The sequence below is a fragment of the Leucopleurus acutus genome (assembly GCF_964270905.1).
Source record: "Leucopleurus acutus genome assembly, chromosome: X".
Taxonomy (NCBI): domain Eukaryota; kingdom Metazoa; phylum Chordata; class Mammalia; order Artiodactyla; family Delphinidae; genus Leucopleurus; species Leucopleurus acutus.
In genome coordinates, this window is record NC_139148.1 from 83,758,109 (window position 1) to 83,776,179 (window position 18,071).

Below are 18,071 nucleotides of genomic sequence, written 5' to 3' on the forward strand. Positions count from 1 at the left end.
CAGGCTTCAGTAGCTGTGGCGAGTGGGCTCGGTAGTTGTAGTTTATGGGCTCTAGAGTGCAGGTTCAGTAGTTGTGGCGCCTAGGCTTAGTTGCTCCACGGCATGTGGGATCTTCCCAGCCCAGGGCGCGAACCCGTGTCCCCTGCATTGGCAGGCGGATTCTTAACCACTGCGCCACCAGGGAAGCCCAGCATGCAGACTATTTAGTTGTGGCATGCATGTGAGAGCTAGTTCCCTGACCAGGGATCGAACCCGGGCCCCCTGCATTCGGAGCATGGAGTCTTACCCACTGGACCACCAGGGAAGTCCCGCATTATAGCTTTATGATGACACTACCTACATGTATTTAATTCTTGCCAAATAACACGTGGAAGAAAGTATTCAAATGGTTTATCAATCAATATAATATTTTCGTACCTTATTAAGGATATAATATACCATGAGTAAAGGGGTTAGTAAAGTTGCCATTAAATGGTTCCTCGGATTAGAACATTTGTGAATGCTTTCTCAAGAAGCTGGTAGTTGTTGTAACATAAAAAAAAAAAAAACAAAAAACAGTGCTCATTTCTCACAGCTGGTTTATCAGAACTTTGGCAACATTGAATATAGTTTTTTTTTTCACATGTTTTTTCTGTGTGATTTTTTTCAGTAATTATTATAGCTCAAAACTAAATGCATACATAAACATAGACTCAAAATTCCAAATTTTACAAAGATGTAATTTCAGATTTTGTAAGATTTTTGTCCTTTCTAGTCTTTAGTCAACAAGACTACATTTTACATATTTTTCCATAATTTCACTAATTTAGTTTTAAGGCCTCCTGTTATAGGTAACATTAAGTAGCCTCCTTTCATAAGGGTCCTTTTTACCACTTGTGTTCTGATTACAAGCAAAAGAAGAATGCATTACATAGACTTGACAAGTGAAGACTTTAATATAGGATTGCCATAAAGGATTTATCAATATCTGAAGGTTCTGGCAAGCTTTTTTGCTAAGGAGAATACCATTCCAGCCACTTACATAAAATCTCCAAGGGAGGACAAGTCAGTATAGCCCAGCCTCAACTCAATAAAGACATGACTTGGGGGCTTCCCTGGTGGCGCAGTGGTTGAGAGTCCGCCTGCCGATGCAGGGGACACGGGTTCGTGCCCCGGTCCGGGAAGATCGCACATGCCGTGGAGCGGCTGGGCCCGTGAGCCATGGCCGCTGAGCCTGCGCGTCTGGAGCCTGTGCTCCGCAACGGGAGAGGCCACAACAGTGAGAGGTCCGCATACCGCAAAAAAAATAAATAAATAAAAAATAAAGACATGACTTGACCCATTAAAGTTATTCCAGTTTGAGATGTGGGTGAGTGAGAGATCTTTTACTGTAAGAAAAACAAATGAGCTTTAAAAAAGATTCTTCATAATGAGAACAAACTATTCCAACAAGACTACATCTAGCATTGCTTTATAGAAGCTTCGGCTTGCACCTGTTCTTCCCAATCCTGGCCTTGAGCTAAGACTGTCAACAAGAGTAAGAGATTTTAGTTTGTTTTTTAGTCTTTGATTTAAAAACTCACACATACTATTTGCTGCAGGCAGAATAACAATTGGAGAAGAGACAGCAGGTGAAAGAACTCGATGCTTCACAGGTAGCTTGGCTGTCCAGTGCTAGTGGGTCGGTGGTCAGGCTACAGAACTTTGGGTTGCAAATCATGATTCAGAGGGTTTTAAACTTTTCTTCTCTCCTCCTTTACCCCGGCTATCCTTTCACCATACCTTCCATAGTTATTAGCAAGGTTGTTTGTTTGTTTTGTCTTTTCTTTTTGTTAGAAGGCTCCACTTCTTTCTTTTAAAAAAAATGCATTCAGACTGAGGTTTACAGGCTGAGATCTCGTACAAATGTATGAACCCAGACAGTGAAACATACTTAGTTTTTCGAGTTAAACATGTATATGGTTTATAAAGTAGTTTTCATGTTTTGTTATGGATGTCCCTCTTCTCTCAGCATCAGTTCAGGCCGTATTATGGATCCGATTGAGAAAAACTGCACCTTATACCAAAGGCACATGTTCCAGGGGCAAGTGATGAATGGCTCTTGTGAACACACATTGAGGACATACGTTTTTAAATTTCATTTAGTAAGGACTCTAGTTAAGTTGTGTTTTCTGTTAAGGTGACTTTTTAACAATTTTTTTTTCTCCTAAGAATGAGTCATTCTCTAACAGATTTTTTTTTTTTAATTAGAGGAATTTCTTATTTGGGTGCCATTTATCACTTATTTTCTTTAAAGGCCTGAGAAGCCCACAGTGCTGACTGAGCCTTTGCTATTTTTATTGTATAAACACATTTGCTTCATTTTCATGTATAGCAGTCATATAAAACGAAACTATTAACTTATAAATGTACTTGAGAAAGAATACAGCTGTGCCTATTGTTTGGGCTGCTTGTAATGTCCTTTTCTTTTATACATGTGCTTTCTGGATGAGTCACTTTAATGTTATGCCGCTCGGCTGACAGTAATTCTTCAACTAAATATATTCAGTTAAAGAAAATTACAGGGTGCTTATAATCAGGTTGGGGCCTATTCACATACAGACTTGCAAGAGTAAATTGTTACCTGGCCTTTCTTAGAGCAAAGATGTCAAGAAGTGCTGGGTTACTTTGTCAATGGGTAAAATTAATAGAAATATTTAATTCAGAGAAAAAATTCCTCAAGTTGCTGGAAAAGCTTTTATATTTACATAAAATTACACATTCTGCACATGGTCTAGAGAATGTCACCAGAGTACTGTGATTTTTTTTTCCTTAAATGCGTATCAGTTCTCTTAGGTACTATGTAATTGAAGAGTCTTTCCATATAAAAATCTCACTTAAAATATTTTTCTTACACTTAACTTTTCTTCAAATTATGAATTAGAGCAAGTCTGTCATTTCAAGTGTTTTGAATGAAGATCAGGCCACTCTCATATATTTGCTTGAAGCCAGCAAAGAAGTACTATATGTATATATGTATATTTTTCAACTGAAGTAAGCAGATAAATAAGATTTGTAGAGAAGGTTTCTCCCTACGTGTAACTCAAGAGAGTGTACTGAGTTTAAAAGGTTATTTATGGAGTATAAGAAAGAAAGCTATAATAAAGAACCTGATAGCTATAATTTAATTTTTAGTGTTATAATTCAGATTCAGTAGCAGATGTAAAAAATGAAATTAGTAAAAAAAGTTAAAGTGCCACCAGACTGACTAATCAGTCATTGAAAATGCTTGTAGTGGAAATTTACTCAGATAGAAAATGTTTGCCCTGTCACTAAAGACTCCTTAATTTATATTAGTGAACTAATATAATGACAGGCACAAAAATAAACCCTGAGGTGGGGGCTATGCAGTAGACAAGCATTTCTAACCTACTCTGGTGTTTAAATGTTCTTGGAACTCCAGCTGCCCTACATCTCCCTACCATCTCCAGTAAATATATATATATATATATATATATATATATATATTTCTGTCTTTCTTTCTCTGCCTCTCTCTCACACACACACGCACGCACGCACGCACACACACACCCTGAAGACATATTAGAAGAAATGTAGGCTAGGATCTAACTAGTTACATAATCAAATTGTCTCCTAACTCTTAAGATTAAAACAAATGTATTCAAGGCAAATAATCAGGCAGGTAAACACATGTTAATTCTTTATAACACTTACAAAAAATTTCTTATGGTTTAGACATGTCTAGAAAATCAAAGTAACTAACTTGTAAATGTCCCCAAAGAAATACTACTGCACAGATTTTAATTTCCAGAAATATTCTTTTTTGCGGTACGCAGGCCTCTCACTGCTGTGGCCTCTCCCGCCGCGGAGCACAGGCTCCGGACGCGCAGGCTCAGCGGCCATGGCTCACGGGCCCAGCCGCTCCGTGGCATGTGGGATCTTCCCGGACCGGGGCACGAACCCGTGTCCCCTGCATCGGCAGGCGGACTCTCAACCACTGCGCCACCAGGGAGCTCCCCAGAAATATTCTTTAAATTTGGAACTTGCTAGTATCTCTAACAAATTGGCTGTTCATTAGTATAACTGTCACTGCCTCCCAGACGTAAAATTCCACGTACCCTGTAAAACCTACAAACAGAGAACCCAATCTAAGTTTAGTTCCTGTGATTAGAAAGAAGACCGATATTAAATCAGGCCGCAGTGAGGTAGCAGGTAAGGAATGACTGCTTTTTTTGTTCAGATTACATCTAAATTGTTGTTTAGTTTTTGGTGGCACGTTTACAGTAGGAATTTGTCTGTTGGTAGAATATAGTGGGAAGGATAGTAGAATATGAAACGAATGTTTATAGATTACCTATTATGTACTTGTTATAATGATAGAAACTTTATATTAATCAAATTATTTAACTTGAATGGCTACCATTTAAGGAAGGTATTATTATCTTTATTTTTCAAATTGGGAAATGAAGACCCAGAGAGGCTAAGCGACTGGCTCAAAGTAACCCAACTATTAGTGAATATGGTAGAGGTTAGAATCTAGGTCGACCCTGACTCCTGTCCCCAAGTATAGGTGGCATACCCTTGTGCCAATGAGTACAGATTTTAAAAAAATTTTTAATTGAAGTATAGTTGATTTACAATATCGTGTTAGTTTCAGGTGTAGAGCACAGCAATTCAGTTACACACACACACACACACACACACACACACACATATATATATATATATATATATATATATATACTTTTTCAGGTTCTTTTCCCTTATAGGTTATTACAAGATACTGAGTATAGTTCCCTGTGCTATACAGTAGGTCCTTGTTGGTGATCTATTTTATATATAGTAGTGTGTATATGTTAATCCCAACCTCCTAATTTATCTATCCTCCCACCTCCTTTCCCAGATTTTATTTCAAGTTGTTGGCCTTCCAGAAGTAGAGACACTGCTTTACATTTACAATTTCCTGACAAGACATCATTTAGCTCATATGATACCCCTTCTTGAGAGTAGTATATACCTCATAGAGTTTTTGTGAGAGTTAATACATAAAACTAATTAAAATAATATCTAGCACATAGTAAGTACTCAGTAAATGTTAGTTATTACTTAGAAGCATAAGTAATGACTAACCCTTATACCTTAGGAGGACTAGTTGAAGGAACCAGGTGTTTGTAAGCTGGGCAGATTAAGAAGATGCAAGTGACACCTTTCCTGTAAAATAGGGTGTAGACTTGAGCAGTGTTGATTTAAGGCAAAATGAGGACTAATGGGTAAGAAGAGTTCAAGTAGGCTGGTTTCGATTATAAGCAAATAAAATTTTTCTAATTATATCAACTGTCAAAAATGAAGTAAGCCACTTAGGGATAGAGTGAAACCCCTGTTGTGGGTCTAGTTTATGCAACACCGTAGATTAACACCCCCTGAAATAGAATTCCACCAGTGAGAGAATAAGAAATGAGAAGGAGCCAGCAGGTGAAATTCCCAGCCCTTTTAACCAACTCTTCCAAGTTGGAGTTGCTTTATTTGTCTTACATGGAGACCAGGACTGACTACATGTTTAGGGGGACCTAGTGCAAAATTAAATTGCAGAGCCCCATTTTAAAAATTACTAAGACTTTCAAAATGGTGGCAACAAAGCATTAAACAAAGTGCAGGGCACTTTTAATGCAGCCATAAGTTTGCATGTGGGCTAACATCCTTGGTTTCTTACATCTCCAGTACTTTATTTTCTTTCGTTCATTCATAATGTTAATAAATTTTTAGAGAGGGAGAATAGAGAAGCTGAAAAAAAGAAAAGGTGTCCCTTACTTCTCTTCCTTATCTCTGTTTCTCACTTTCCCCTTTGTCTAAGCATCTCCTTCAACTTCCTGCTTCCTTTCATACTCACATAATAATTGATATGCTAACTTCCAATCACTTCGGTTGTATCTAACTTCTACATGCACATCCAGTTGCAGAAGTGGGAAAACATTTAAATCTGAATCAAAATTTCTTGAAATATACATATTCATTCAACAAACATTTATTGAGTACCATGTGTGATAAGTACTGAGGGAAAAGCCAAGTACTAGGTAGGGATCTTACCATTAAGTAGCAGGAGGTTTTATAGCAGAGACTCTATATACAAAAAAATGAAAAAAAATTCTCACTTAAAGAAGAAGGTGGTGTGTGGAAGATCACTTAAACAAATAGAAGTGTCTCTAAATGGTAGAGAATTTGGACTAGAGCTCTAGAGGGATTTACAGAGGACTAAGGATTTGACAGGTGGAACTGAGGAGGACAGATGTCTAGAAAACATTGTTTTATTCAAAATTCAACTTTAGGGTAAAAGCAATTTTAGTGGATTAAAAAGAATGTCGCGTTATTTGAGTTATCTAGACTTTTGTGTGCATAGCAACTTGATTAGGCTGTTATTACTCTGTTGAACAATCAGAAGGATCCTCATGATCACCCCCTTTTTTACTACTGGAATTACTATTGCTTTTCGCAGGAGGATTACTATTGTGACTTAAACCTCGCCTATGGGCACATTTTGTTTATTGCAGAAAGTTGTCATGAGTTTATTTCTTCTGTGTAGCCTATATGACATAAACAACTTGTCAACTTCATATCTTCAGTTTTTCAGTCAAGCAAGTGGGAAAGGAGAAACCCTTAGTATAATTAGCAAGCATCTCCTGGAAAAACCCAAGAGAAAAAGTTCAGCTTTAAAGTCTGAGAGAATGGTTACCTCCACAGCAAACTCGTCCTTTAAATAAAGCAAGCAATGATTGCTGAGCCATTAGCACATTTATGGCAGGGCAAAACTCTCTTCGACTTCTCCGATAAAGAATAATTTCCAAGCTTGTCAGATCTAAACAAATGGAACTAAATTGGACATAGCTATTTGAACTGACAGAGTAATAGGAAAAAAAATAATAATTTGTCTTTAGTGTTGGTGTTTAATTTTCAGTCTCTTGAACTTCCAGGTATATTTAAGCGATTTCTCCTCATTGAGTTATAAAGGTGTACGTGTCAGTGTGATGAATTTGTATCAGAAGACTTTGGCGGAAATTTGCCAGGGGATTGATTTTTGTCAGTCTCTTGAATTTTTCATTGTAATTCTGATATGCCTCTGAATGAGACTGAAATTTACTTTAAAAAAAAAGAATTGTAATATTATTCTATTTCTGTTTCATGGTCCTTTAATGAAAAGAACTGTTTCAGAGACCTGGATTTAAAAATCAATGTCACGGGGGCTTCCCTGGTGGCGCAGTGGTTGAGAGTCCGCCTGCCGATGCAGGGGACACGGGTTCGCGCCCCGGTCCGGGAAGATCCCACATGCCACGGAGCGGCTGGGCGCGTGAGCCATGGCCGCTGAGCCTGCGCGTCCGGAGCCTGTGCTCCGCAACGGGAGAGGCCACAACAGTGAGAGGCCCGCGTACCGGAAAAAAAAAAAAAAAAAAAAAAAATCAGTGTCACGGGCTACCTATCAAATTCTAGTAGTTACCTTGCCTTTTCAACTAGAACCCTGCCAAATGCCGTTGATATTGATAGAAGTGTCTTCATACATAGTTGGCGGTCATAGAGTAATAGGGTATCTATAAACTAGTGTAAGCTTAAAAAAAAAGTACCTCTGTGAAAAGAAAGCATCGTGAGAGATCTGGAAAGTGTGCATGTGTTTAAGAGTAGTTTGAATACAGTACTTAAGATTATTTGTTGTCAATGAGGAGAGAAAAAGAAAAGTGCAGAGAATGTTAGGGGTAATTAAAGCAACTAACGATAGTGTTTGAGGGCTCACTGAAGCTTTGTGGGTGTGTATGCACACACATGTTTGCTCTGGTTTGCTCTAAATTCTCTGTATCAACAGTTATTTATCATTTCTCTATGAGTATGAAAAGTACTAAAGTCAGGAACTTTTACCATAGATATTAGTTTATAAAAACCAGGATCTTTCAACAAGAAAAAAATATTTGATCCTTTTATGTAATTTAACTTTAAATCATTTATATAGCCAACATCACGCATTAATAAGATAGGATCTCTTTGAATGTTAGTTTCTCTTTAATCTTCAAATTAGATTTTAAAGAATGAAATATTAGGAATTCCATCAATAAATTTAAATAGAAATGGATTCATTTGAGCTAATGGCTGAATAAAATGATGGTGTTACCATATTAAACATGATGATTTGGTATATTATATTACACATTTTCACTTATTTCATGGAGAGTAGAATTTTTATGAGTAGTAATTCAGAAAAATGTGAGTTGAGTTCATGGAACTATTCTCCACATTAAAAAAATACTTGAACTGATACTGTTTTCTTTTAGTTGTAAAAGAAATGTTCTAAACACTTTGCACGTTGTTCTTTAGTTTCAGCTCAAATTCTCAAGAGCAACCTTGCAGCAATGGAACAACAAATTGTTCATCTGGAACGTGACATCAAGCTATTTCCCAAAACAGAAAATCAACGTGATAAGTTTGTGGAAAAGCTGACGATATCCTTTATTTATTTAAGCATTTTGTTTATTTGTTAGTTTCTGTGTGTGTGTTTGTCTGTCTGTCTGTCCATATACCTATTTACCTTGTGGTTAGTTCTAAACTTACCATTCTATTCACAGCTTGGATGAATTTGTATATAGGCTGTTTTTATATTACCAGCATAAATTTTAGTTCATGACGTTTTGAATCGTAGAGTAGGCAAGGGAACAATTATATAAGAAAAAATGCCATTTCTCAAAGACAAATTTCATTTGAAGGCCCACAAGATATGCAAGGTAAGTCTTTTGAGGCTTGATGTGACCTAAAACAGAACAAAGAATCTCCTTATTGTTTAAAGGAAATGATCAACAGAAGAATTTTTTTGCTCAGAGGTTTTTTTCTTTTTGTGTGTGTGTGCAGGTATTTTCTGAGGCGATATGTGCATTTTCAAGGGCAATCAGAGGATAACTGGTATCAGTAGACTGAAAGGTTATGAAGAAAAAAATGGATGCATGCATGGACAGATAGATTAATTGATCAGTAGATTATGTATTTAAGTAAATTGTAATAGCTATCTGTATAACGTTAGGCATTGCCTGCTACCTAAATGCTTTTAAATCCCTATTTTACATATAGTATATTCATATAAATTACAGAAATATATGAAAGGAAAACTTGAGAAATGATATTTAGCTTGAATTGTTTAATGTTAAATCTGTTGTCTAAAGATAAACTACATTAGAGCTGATTTTTTTTTTTTTTTCTATTTTGGTTTTCAAAAGTTAAAGCCATATCCTACTCTTCTGGGTTTAAATAAATATCTTGAACTGCAGATTGATTCACCATTTTATACCTCAAGAGGGAATAAATACTGTAAATTCTTTATCTGATAATAAGTAAATTCCTTCAACAACTATATGGCAGTCACCTTGTTTCAAGGTTAAATCTATTGCCTTTTTCTTCTCTGATATGCTTTCTTTCCTGCCCAACTTGGAAGTTATGGTCCTGAGCTTGAATTACTTGAGAATGGCAATTTAGGTTTATGTGAAAAACAATTTTTATTTTCACTCTTTGGTTCATGAATTAATACTGTATTTTGTGTGGTCCTTTAGTGATGGTGAGTAGTTATAGAAATAGGAATATTGGGAACATAAGTTTGTGGGTGACTGGAGGCAGGAAATACTCAAAAATAACCTTGGATTACGTACCTGTCCACATCAGGATATTTAATGTGAAGATTTAACTTTGTTGCTGATTAGATTTTTCTTTCAAATTTGTTATATTGTCCTGTGGCTGGAAGCACCACCTACATTTTTCAACTTTTGATTTTGATTCTTGCCTCACATACTTGAATTTAATTCCTGATTCCCTTGTCTTTTTTAACATTTTCTTCTACAGTTGGCTTGTGGCCACACGACAGCATACAACATTGAGGGGTCTTTGTTGCTCATTTAGAAAAAGAAAAGTAATTTCAAACCCTCATGAACTTGGCCTGGACTCTATTTTATTTCTCTCTTTATGCAGGTAATTAAGCGCTTTAAAATGAAAATCCAGAGCCTTCTGTATCTGTATGTTACAGATGAATGGTTATTCTTCATTTAAGTGACACTAAAGCGTGACTGTTTGTCCACAAGGGGATTGAAAACTGTATTAAAATGTATGGGGCTGTTACTTTGCATATCATATTTTAAAAAGCAAAATAAAATACACAGCAATTTATTTTAGAGAAAAAGTTAGACTATTGTGTTGAGTTGTCTAAAAACTCCAAATTAATAAATTACAGTGATAGAACTGTGGCTCAAATTATTCTTGCTTCGGGAGACTCTTTGGGCACCAAGTGAGAGTTTGTATCTTCTAGAAAATGGCAAACAAAATGTTTAATCATCCTATGATATATGAATTCTGGTGCCTTCTTAATATTTTTTCTACTCTTCTGGCAATTCCAAAAGAGAGGGATATTTTCTTGTGGGATACTTGATTCTGTTTTAAAATTAGAGCCATGATCCTATTTCTAGTATAGGATTCTTTGTACTGGATGATCTTTCCAATGTTTCTGTCCCCTGCCAATAAATTCTTTTGCTTCAGGCACTGGCCTTTTAAATTGAATAACTATGGGCACAAGTATGGGGGTAGTTTCCCCTTGAAAGTAACCTTACCTACTTAAACAGTAATCTCTCTATAAGGACTGTGAGTTCAAAAACTGAATAGCAGTGACACTCCTCTGGGCTTTCAGAAGGGCATCAGTGCTCTAGTTAGCAGCAGTGGCATGATGGCCAAGGGCAAGTGAATATGCAGGTTGAATCTTCACCAAATCTCCAGGTTGGGCTAAGTCCCATAGAATCCTATGTTCACCCTTATTCTTTCACAGTATTGATTGAACTCATAATATGCTCGGCATTGACAGGCCATGGAAATTCAACAGTGCACGAGATAGAAGATTTGACCACAAGTTGCTGACAGTCTGGCATTTACCTACTTCTCTGTCTTGCTGGCCCAGTGACCAAGATCAGGTCTAGTGTGTTAATTTCTATATGCCCATCCCAATGCACAGCACCTAGCAACATGAAGGCGCTCAGTAAGTGTATATTGAATCACAGAATATTATAGCTATAGAGACAATGGAGATCATCTGGTCCAAGATCCTACTTTGACTTAACACATCAAAGGGGATATTGTTGAAAGAGTAGTAGGCTGTGCTTGTAGTTATAAAACTTTTCTTCATATAAATTTTCACAGGAACTTGAGTCACATTGAATCACCTTTTCAGAGCATGTAAAGTGTAATCAGTTTTGGAAAAGATAATCCACACCTTTTAAAAGTAAATGTCAAAAAAATTAACCAAAGAAAAGAGAATGATACCTCTCCTATGAATGGAGTGGCCCAGGCTATTTCCTACCTCCTAAGCAATAGTCAGTGGCTTTTGAATGAAGCTTGTCACCTCTGCTTCCCTTTCTCTACCCCAAAATGGTTGCTTGTTCCAACTCAAAAAAAAAAAAAAAAAAAATGGAAAGAGTAAAATAAGCAATATTAATTTTGTAAGACTACAAAACAGGGAGAAATGGAGAAAATTCTCTCATAAATCATAGTAGAGAGGTTCTAGGATGAAAGGGGATGGTCTATAATGGATACAATAGCACCATATATATTGAAACACACATGGTTCAAAGATCTGGATACCATGTGTGGGAATTTGCTATTATTCTGATTTTTTTTAAAAGCAAAGTTCTTTGTATTCTTCATGCCAGTATGCTCATCATAATAATATTGGGGAAGTTTTAAGTTCAATTGTTTGTACAGTGAATTCAAATAGAATCTATATTCCTTTTTTGGTAAGTTATAAAAATGACGATAATATTCACTCGTTAATTGAATGTTTACTATGTATCAGACACTGCCTAATTTTACATACTTGAGCTTTTAAAAAATGGTCCTATTCATTAAATGAAGAGTATTTTCCATATCTGGTGATGAAATTGATCACAGTTGTCCCTTTGTCAATGTAGTGAGCTCAAATTGTCTCAGGATAACAACCCATAAAGTTATTTGTCATAGGCCCATTGTTTTAAATTCATTAATTTCGAGGGGTCATCTCTTTTTATCTTTTAAGGTTACCAGGAATTCTGTAGTCTCTGTCTGTGTTTGGCGCCTATTGCAAAAATTGGTAGGGTGAGGTTCAAAATCACATCCGGTTTGAAAGTTTAGAAAAATAACCCGTGCTAAGGAAGGGTGAGAGGGAACACTGTGAGTGGTCTGCGTGCCAATCCTCAGGCTCATTCTTGTTTTGTTTTGTTTTGTTTTGGCCACACCACGCAGCTTGTGGGATCCTAGTTCCTTGACCAGGAATTGAACCTGGGCCCTAGGCAGTGAAAATGAGGAGTCCTAACCACTGGACCACCAGGGAATTCCCTGAGGCTTGTTCTCATGGACTTGACATTATATGTGGATTCTGATTTTTTCAGCTTTTGTCTTTTGACCAATCATGTGACTATGAAACAGTTTTTCTTTCTTTCTTTTAAATCTAAGCATCACTTTTACTTACTGCTCCTTGCTTTTTCCAACAGGAAAAAACATTCTTAAAAGAGGGCTTCTTAGACTTTAGAATATGCGTTGTGGTCCATTCTTAACATCTTAAACTGTCTACAAAACACGTTATCCACAGTGTTGACCTTACTGCTTATATCCTGTTGACAAATTTCTTACATTTACTTACATAGATTTTGTCAGTGGCAGAGCTGTCTATTGCTGCAAATCAGCTTAGCTTTTTGATTGACTGCTGGCTAAATCATCTCACCAACTGGAGGGCAGGGAGGACTGAGCAGCAGGGGCACCATTAACACATTGACAAAAGGAGCTGACAGAAAGTTAATGACATTAACACCCTGTAGCTAACTATCAACACCTGGGAGTTTCTCCTAGTGGGAGGGAGAGTCATTTGAAGTGGTTAAAAATCAAGTTCCTGGAGGAAGCACATTGCCCTGACCAGACAATTCAGAACAGATTCGGGGTCTCTACTGTACTGCAATTACATTGATTTTTCTCCCACTATTCTTTATTAAGTGAATAATTTTTGAAAAGATGAAAAACTCACAGGGTTAGTGTTCAACCTCAGTAATATTAATCACCTTTGAGAACATGCCATATAAAAAATAGACAAAACAAAAACAAAACAGAAACCTCAAGAGCAAGTTTTTTTGTTTTTTGGGTTTTTTTTCTCTCTGGTATGAATGTACTAATCCAGGCTGTTTTCTAGCTGCTGAAAAATCGAGAGGTTTAGGTTAGACTGGAGGGAAGTTTAGTGGCTCGGACTCTCTCTCATTACCTTTAATTGCCTGCTGGTCTCAAACTCAGAAAATTAGGAAGTTCAAAGCAAAACATTTTTAAATGAGACTGCTCAAGGAGAGAGGGTCCAGGATTGAAGGAAGGAAGGAAGGGAGGGAGGGAGGACAAAGAAGGAAAGGAAAGGAAAGGGAAAGAAGGAAGGAAGGAGGGAGGGAGGAAGAGGAAAGAAGGAAAGGAAAGGAAAGGAAAGGAAAGGAGGAAAGGGAAAGAAGGAAGGAAGGGAGGGAAGGAGGAGAAAGAAGGAAAGGAAAGGGAAGGGAAGGAAGAAAAGAGACAGTGAGCATATGGGAGCAGTAATAGAGAAAATGCATACATTGAAAAGCAAATTGTTTTTGAAAATCACATGGGGGAAAATATTGCTTTTTTAAAAAAGGAAGATTGTTAGCATTCTTTGAAATGGCCACTGTGCATGCTTTGTAGGATCTTAGTTCCCCAACCAGGGATTGAACCCAGGTCCTCTGCAGTGAAAGCAAGTTTTCTTTTTTTTTTTAACTTCCATTATTTGTGCAGTGATTTGCAGTAGAAGGTATGATCATCTATAATAATAAAAATAATAATATAATAGTAATAATAGCAACTGTTTAGTGAATGTCATGTGCCTGTCACAGTGCTAAGAATATATAGGTGTCTGTATAATCTCAAGTGATCTCCAATGCAATACTATAGGGGAAGTACTATGATTAACCCCATTTCAAATACGTGAGAATTGCGGCTATAGAGGTTCAAAGGTTCAAATACATGTGTGAGATCATGTATGTTACAAGTCTGGTTAATGAGGGCCAGGATTCAAGTAAGTCTTGGTCCTTCAGACTTCAAGCCTTGTGCTTGTAACCATGGTATTGTGCTGCCTCTAGGGTCAGAAAGCTTTGTAAATCTGAGATGAATTCCACATTTGTTCACTGTGAAATAATGTGTTGCTTCAGAAGGAAAAAAAAATTCTTTTTGAAAGGTTTGTAAACTAATTTAAAAATTAGCTGCTCATGTCTTCCACAAAGTCTTCCTTAATCATAGCAATCAAAATTAATTTCCTTGTCCCCTGTGTTCTTATAACATTTTAATATTTTGATTATTGTACTCGCTGACTTGCCTGTACTCTGCTTATGTGCATGTGTGTTTTGAACACTGGGTTATAAAATCTTTTGAGTACAACAAGCCTAGCACAATGCTTTACAAAAAGTTGTCTTAATAAATGTTTATTTAATATGTTAGAGGTCATTGCATAATGATTAATGTTAAACAACATTCTGGCAAGTAAATAGAAAACATTAGCTTGTGATGCTGGCATAACTTCAGTTTGACAAAAGGAAGGGGTATAACATGTTTCCACTGTTATTCCTTTATATGTTTTGATTTTAAATGCAGGTATTAAGAATTATCTCTTTGGCTCTTGGAAATCACATTCTAAGAAACTGTCTCAATGGAGCATATGGTTTTTCAGATCAGTCAGTTCAAAAGTTTTTTATCTGAAGAGTCTTGCTTGTTTGAACTTCAGCCTGAAATTACCATGAGCTCCATTTTCCAAACTTTGTTTAGGGAATTGATGGACATTTGGTGCATGATGCTAATGGTGAGAGAAGAGCATACTGCTTGGTTAAAGGGTACATAAACCCTTTCAGGCCACTAGAGACTCATCTGAGAAATCATCTTTTTCAGAACATAAAACGGGACATAAGTCATCTGAAAGAGTTAATGTACCCTCAACCTTACAAATTCTCATTCCTACCAGAAGCTAAGTTTTAAGAGACTAAAAACCTTTCTATGGGATTTATTCATACTGAGTAGAAATGATGTAAAAAAAAGAAGTTTGAAAAACTAAATGACCCAATGTGGTTATGGTTTTGTGTATGCATGTATACTAGAAAACATGTAGCATAGACATGTATCTATACATAGATAGAGATATGATTTAAAGCCATTTTGGCATTCACAAGAGCTTAAATTGGATATTGTAGCAATGAATATGAGTTTGTTTCCTTTTGCTTTGATTTCAAATTTACCAAAACTCTTTTATTTTCAATTATTGAAGGCACGCACAGTATGTTAAATACACACAGTTTATAGGCAATGATCGTGACGTTAGTATAACTAGTCAGTAAATATACTCTTGCAGCAAAATCTCAATCAGGTATTATTTGAGAAATGTAGGTAAATACATCAGTGTCTTTTTCTATATTAGATGTCTGTTCAATTATTTCTAGTTAGGCTCTCTGAGATATAACTTTTGAAAATTATAGCAAGTAAACTTAGCTTTTCCTTGAAGGTTCCCTGTTCCTTTCTTCTGGTTTTAAACTTTGAGGTGTGGGAAGTGAAAACAAAAAAATGCAAGAAAGCAAGTCAATATGTTTAATAAACATGTAATGATACTGTCCTTTGTGTTGCAAAGGTAAAATAGGATAATTACCTACTACATTGTCCCAATTCATTACTGAAGTTAGAAATGGAAAGAAATACGTAAAAAACATCACTGAAATTTTTCAGTTGAATCTTAGTGATGGATATATATATCCGTACACATACGTATACACACATACCTCATAAGACAAGCATTTAAAATTACAATCAATTTGAGAGGATTACATCTCATCTACTCATTTAAAGCTAAGGCACTCAACAGTGGTGAGAATTGAAAATGAATGAAAAATTTAAAAAGAAACTATAGAAAAGCTTTCCCAAGATCATTAGTGAAAAGGAGAATATGACCTAGTCACCAGTTGATGTTGTCTGGGTAAGAAAAGTCATGAGTAACTTAGTTGGAAATGGTTCCAAGGGGTGAAGGTACCAACTCCTCTTTACCTTATCAAAAGCAAACATTTAGTAAGTGGCTTTTTTTATATCAGCTAAGGCATTATCGACTTTGTGCATGGCAACACTGATTACTCATCTCCAGATTTCTGTATTATGGTCCTGACTCAAAACCTAAAGAGATCCAATTTCATTTTGCACACTGTTGAGAAGTACTCTGTCCACTTTATTTGCCTCATATATATAAAAGTACTTTTGAACTTTAATGTTCTGTACAAATGCAAAGCATTTTTATTAATCCATTTGAATGAAAAGACATGTGGATGAGTATCAATAGACCTAAGTGTTAGCCTTGGTCTTTGCAAACGTAGGAAAGACACTCTGTTTCCTCATTTGTAAAACTGAAATGAAAATACTTCCCTTGCCCACCTCACATATGTTTTTATTAGGACTAGGTATAGTAATGACTTTGAACATGCTTTGTAAAATGAAGAAATAACATACAAGGTGTCATTGGTCATTCTGCTCTAAACCTCACAAATGGGAGATAAATTATTTCCCCCAAGGAAAATATTCTTTGTAAACAACCACAGTCTGCTTTTGTCCAACTTCATTTTATCTAAGTTGGTTTTTTGTTGTTGTTGTTTTCATATTTTTTTTTAAGACTGAAAGAAAAAAGATACATTCATGTAGTAAGTGCCTATGGAAGAAGCAGGAGGCTTGTACTTCGTTATTCTAGGAGTATCCAGATGTTTGGGATTAAACAAATCCCTACATTTTTCACTTAGGTATAAGAGAGAAAGAAGCAACTAATAGAATTTGAAGATACTTGTATACTCCATGAAAGGTGATATTCTAAATGTTAGGATACCTATAAAGTAAGATGCAGGTATGGTTCCTGCTTTCAAGAAGGCATGTAGTCAGGGAGATAAAAGTGATAGAGAGAAGATAGCAACAAACAATCCAAGCTCATTTCATAGTAAATGAGTATAGTGCAGACTAAAAATGCAATAGGCCTTTTCAATATTTCTTCCCCTCTTTCGTCTATAGTGAGACAGCATTCCAGCTTTGACCACAGTTGGAAATTAATGTGGCGACTTTATTATTTTGTTGGAAATGTATTCTCTAGCCAAGCAATAGACCCAAATGAAAAGTTAATTATGGAAATGCATTCCAAAGCCAAATGGAAATGACTTGTATATTAGTCTTTGTTTTGCATCAACTATCTCCCTCAATGCAGATAATTAAGAACTGACTGTACCAACAATTTCTCTAGGTTCAAAAATAAGTTTCTTTCCATGTTTTTATCAGTCAATCAACATCTACTCATTAAGCAGCTACTGCAGAACCTAGCACCATACTAAGTACCATGGGACTGAAGCATAAAAATGAAGTACAAAATGTTCTTTGCTCTAAGGAAGCCTAACATTTACTTAAGAGCATGTGTATGAGAAATAAGGCACTCAAATGGTGGTGTTTCATAATGTTTAATTGTGTGACATTGTTACCGAACCCAACTTGGATCCACTTGCCCACATGCAATAAAGCCAATCTACTGACCCTGGGTTGTGGTAAAGGAACAGACAAGGAGTCGGGGCAGCTAATGCTCAAAAAACCCGAACTCCCCAATGGGTTTCAGGAAAGCATTTTTAAAGGCAAGGTGAGGGAGGGGAGTTGCAGGGTTTGTGATCAGCTCGTGCCCAATTCTCTTATTGGTTGATGGTGAGGTAACAGGATGGTGTCACAGGGGTTAACATTATCAATCCTCAGGCTCCAGTAGGTCTGGGGGCTGTGTGCTTATGGTCATCTAGTAGTTAACCGCTTCCATTTGATGATGGTTTTAACATCTGTAAAACAACTCAGGAAATGTACATCAGATACTGTTATCTATATATTTCAGGGAGGAACTAAAGAGTCTGTGACTGCCATATGACTGATTCACTGTTTAAATTCTTACCAGTTCTCCTGGCTCAATTGCTGTTTTTGTTGCTGCATGGTCACATCCTTTCAATCATTCATTCTTTTTTTTTCTTTTAACTTAATTTATATTT

At 36.3% G+C, this 18,071-nt stretch overlaps 1 protein-coding gene across 6 annotated transcripts in view; it reads left to right on the forward strand.

The window, feature by feature from the left end:
- Positions 1 to 18,071, forward strand: part of DIAPH2 (diaphanous related formin 2) — an 889,270-nt gene that overhangs the window by 561,069 nt on the left and 310,130 nt on the right. For all 6 annotated transcript variants that reach the window (XM_082864620.1, XM_082864622.1, XM_082864621.1 and 3 more), the window contains one exon: positions 8,332 to 8,456. In XM_082864620.1, the coding sequence (XP_082720746.1) occupies positions 8,332 to 8,456 (125 nt within the window). The remainder of the gene's footprint in view (positions 1 to 8,331; positions 8,457 to 18,071) is intronic.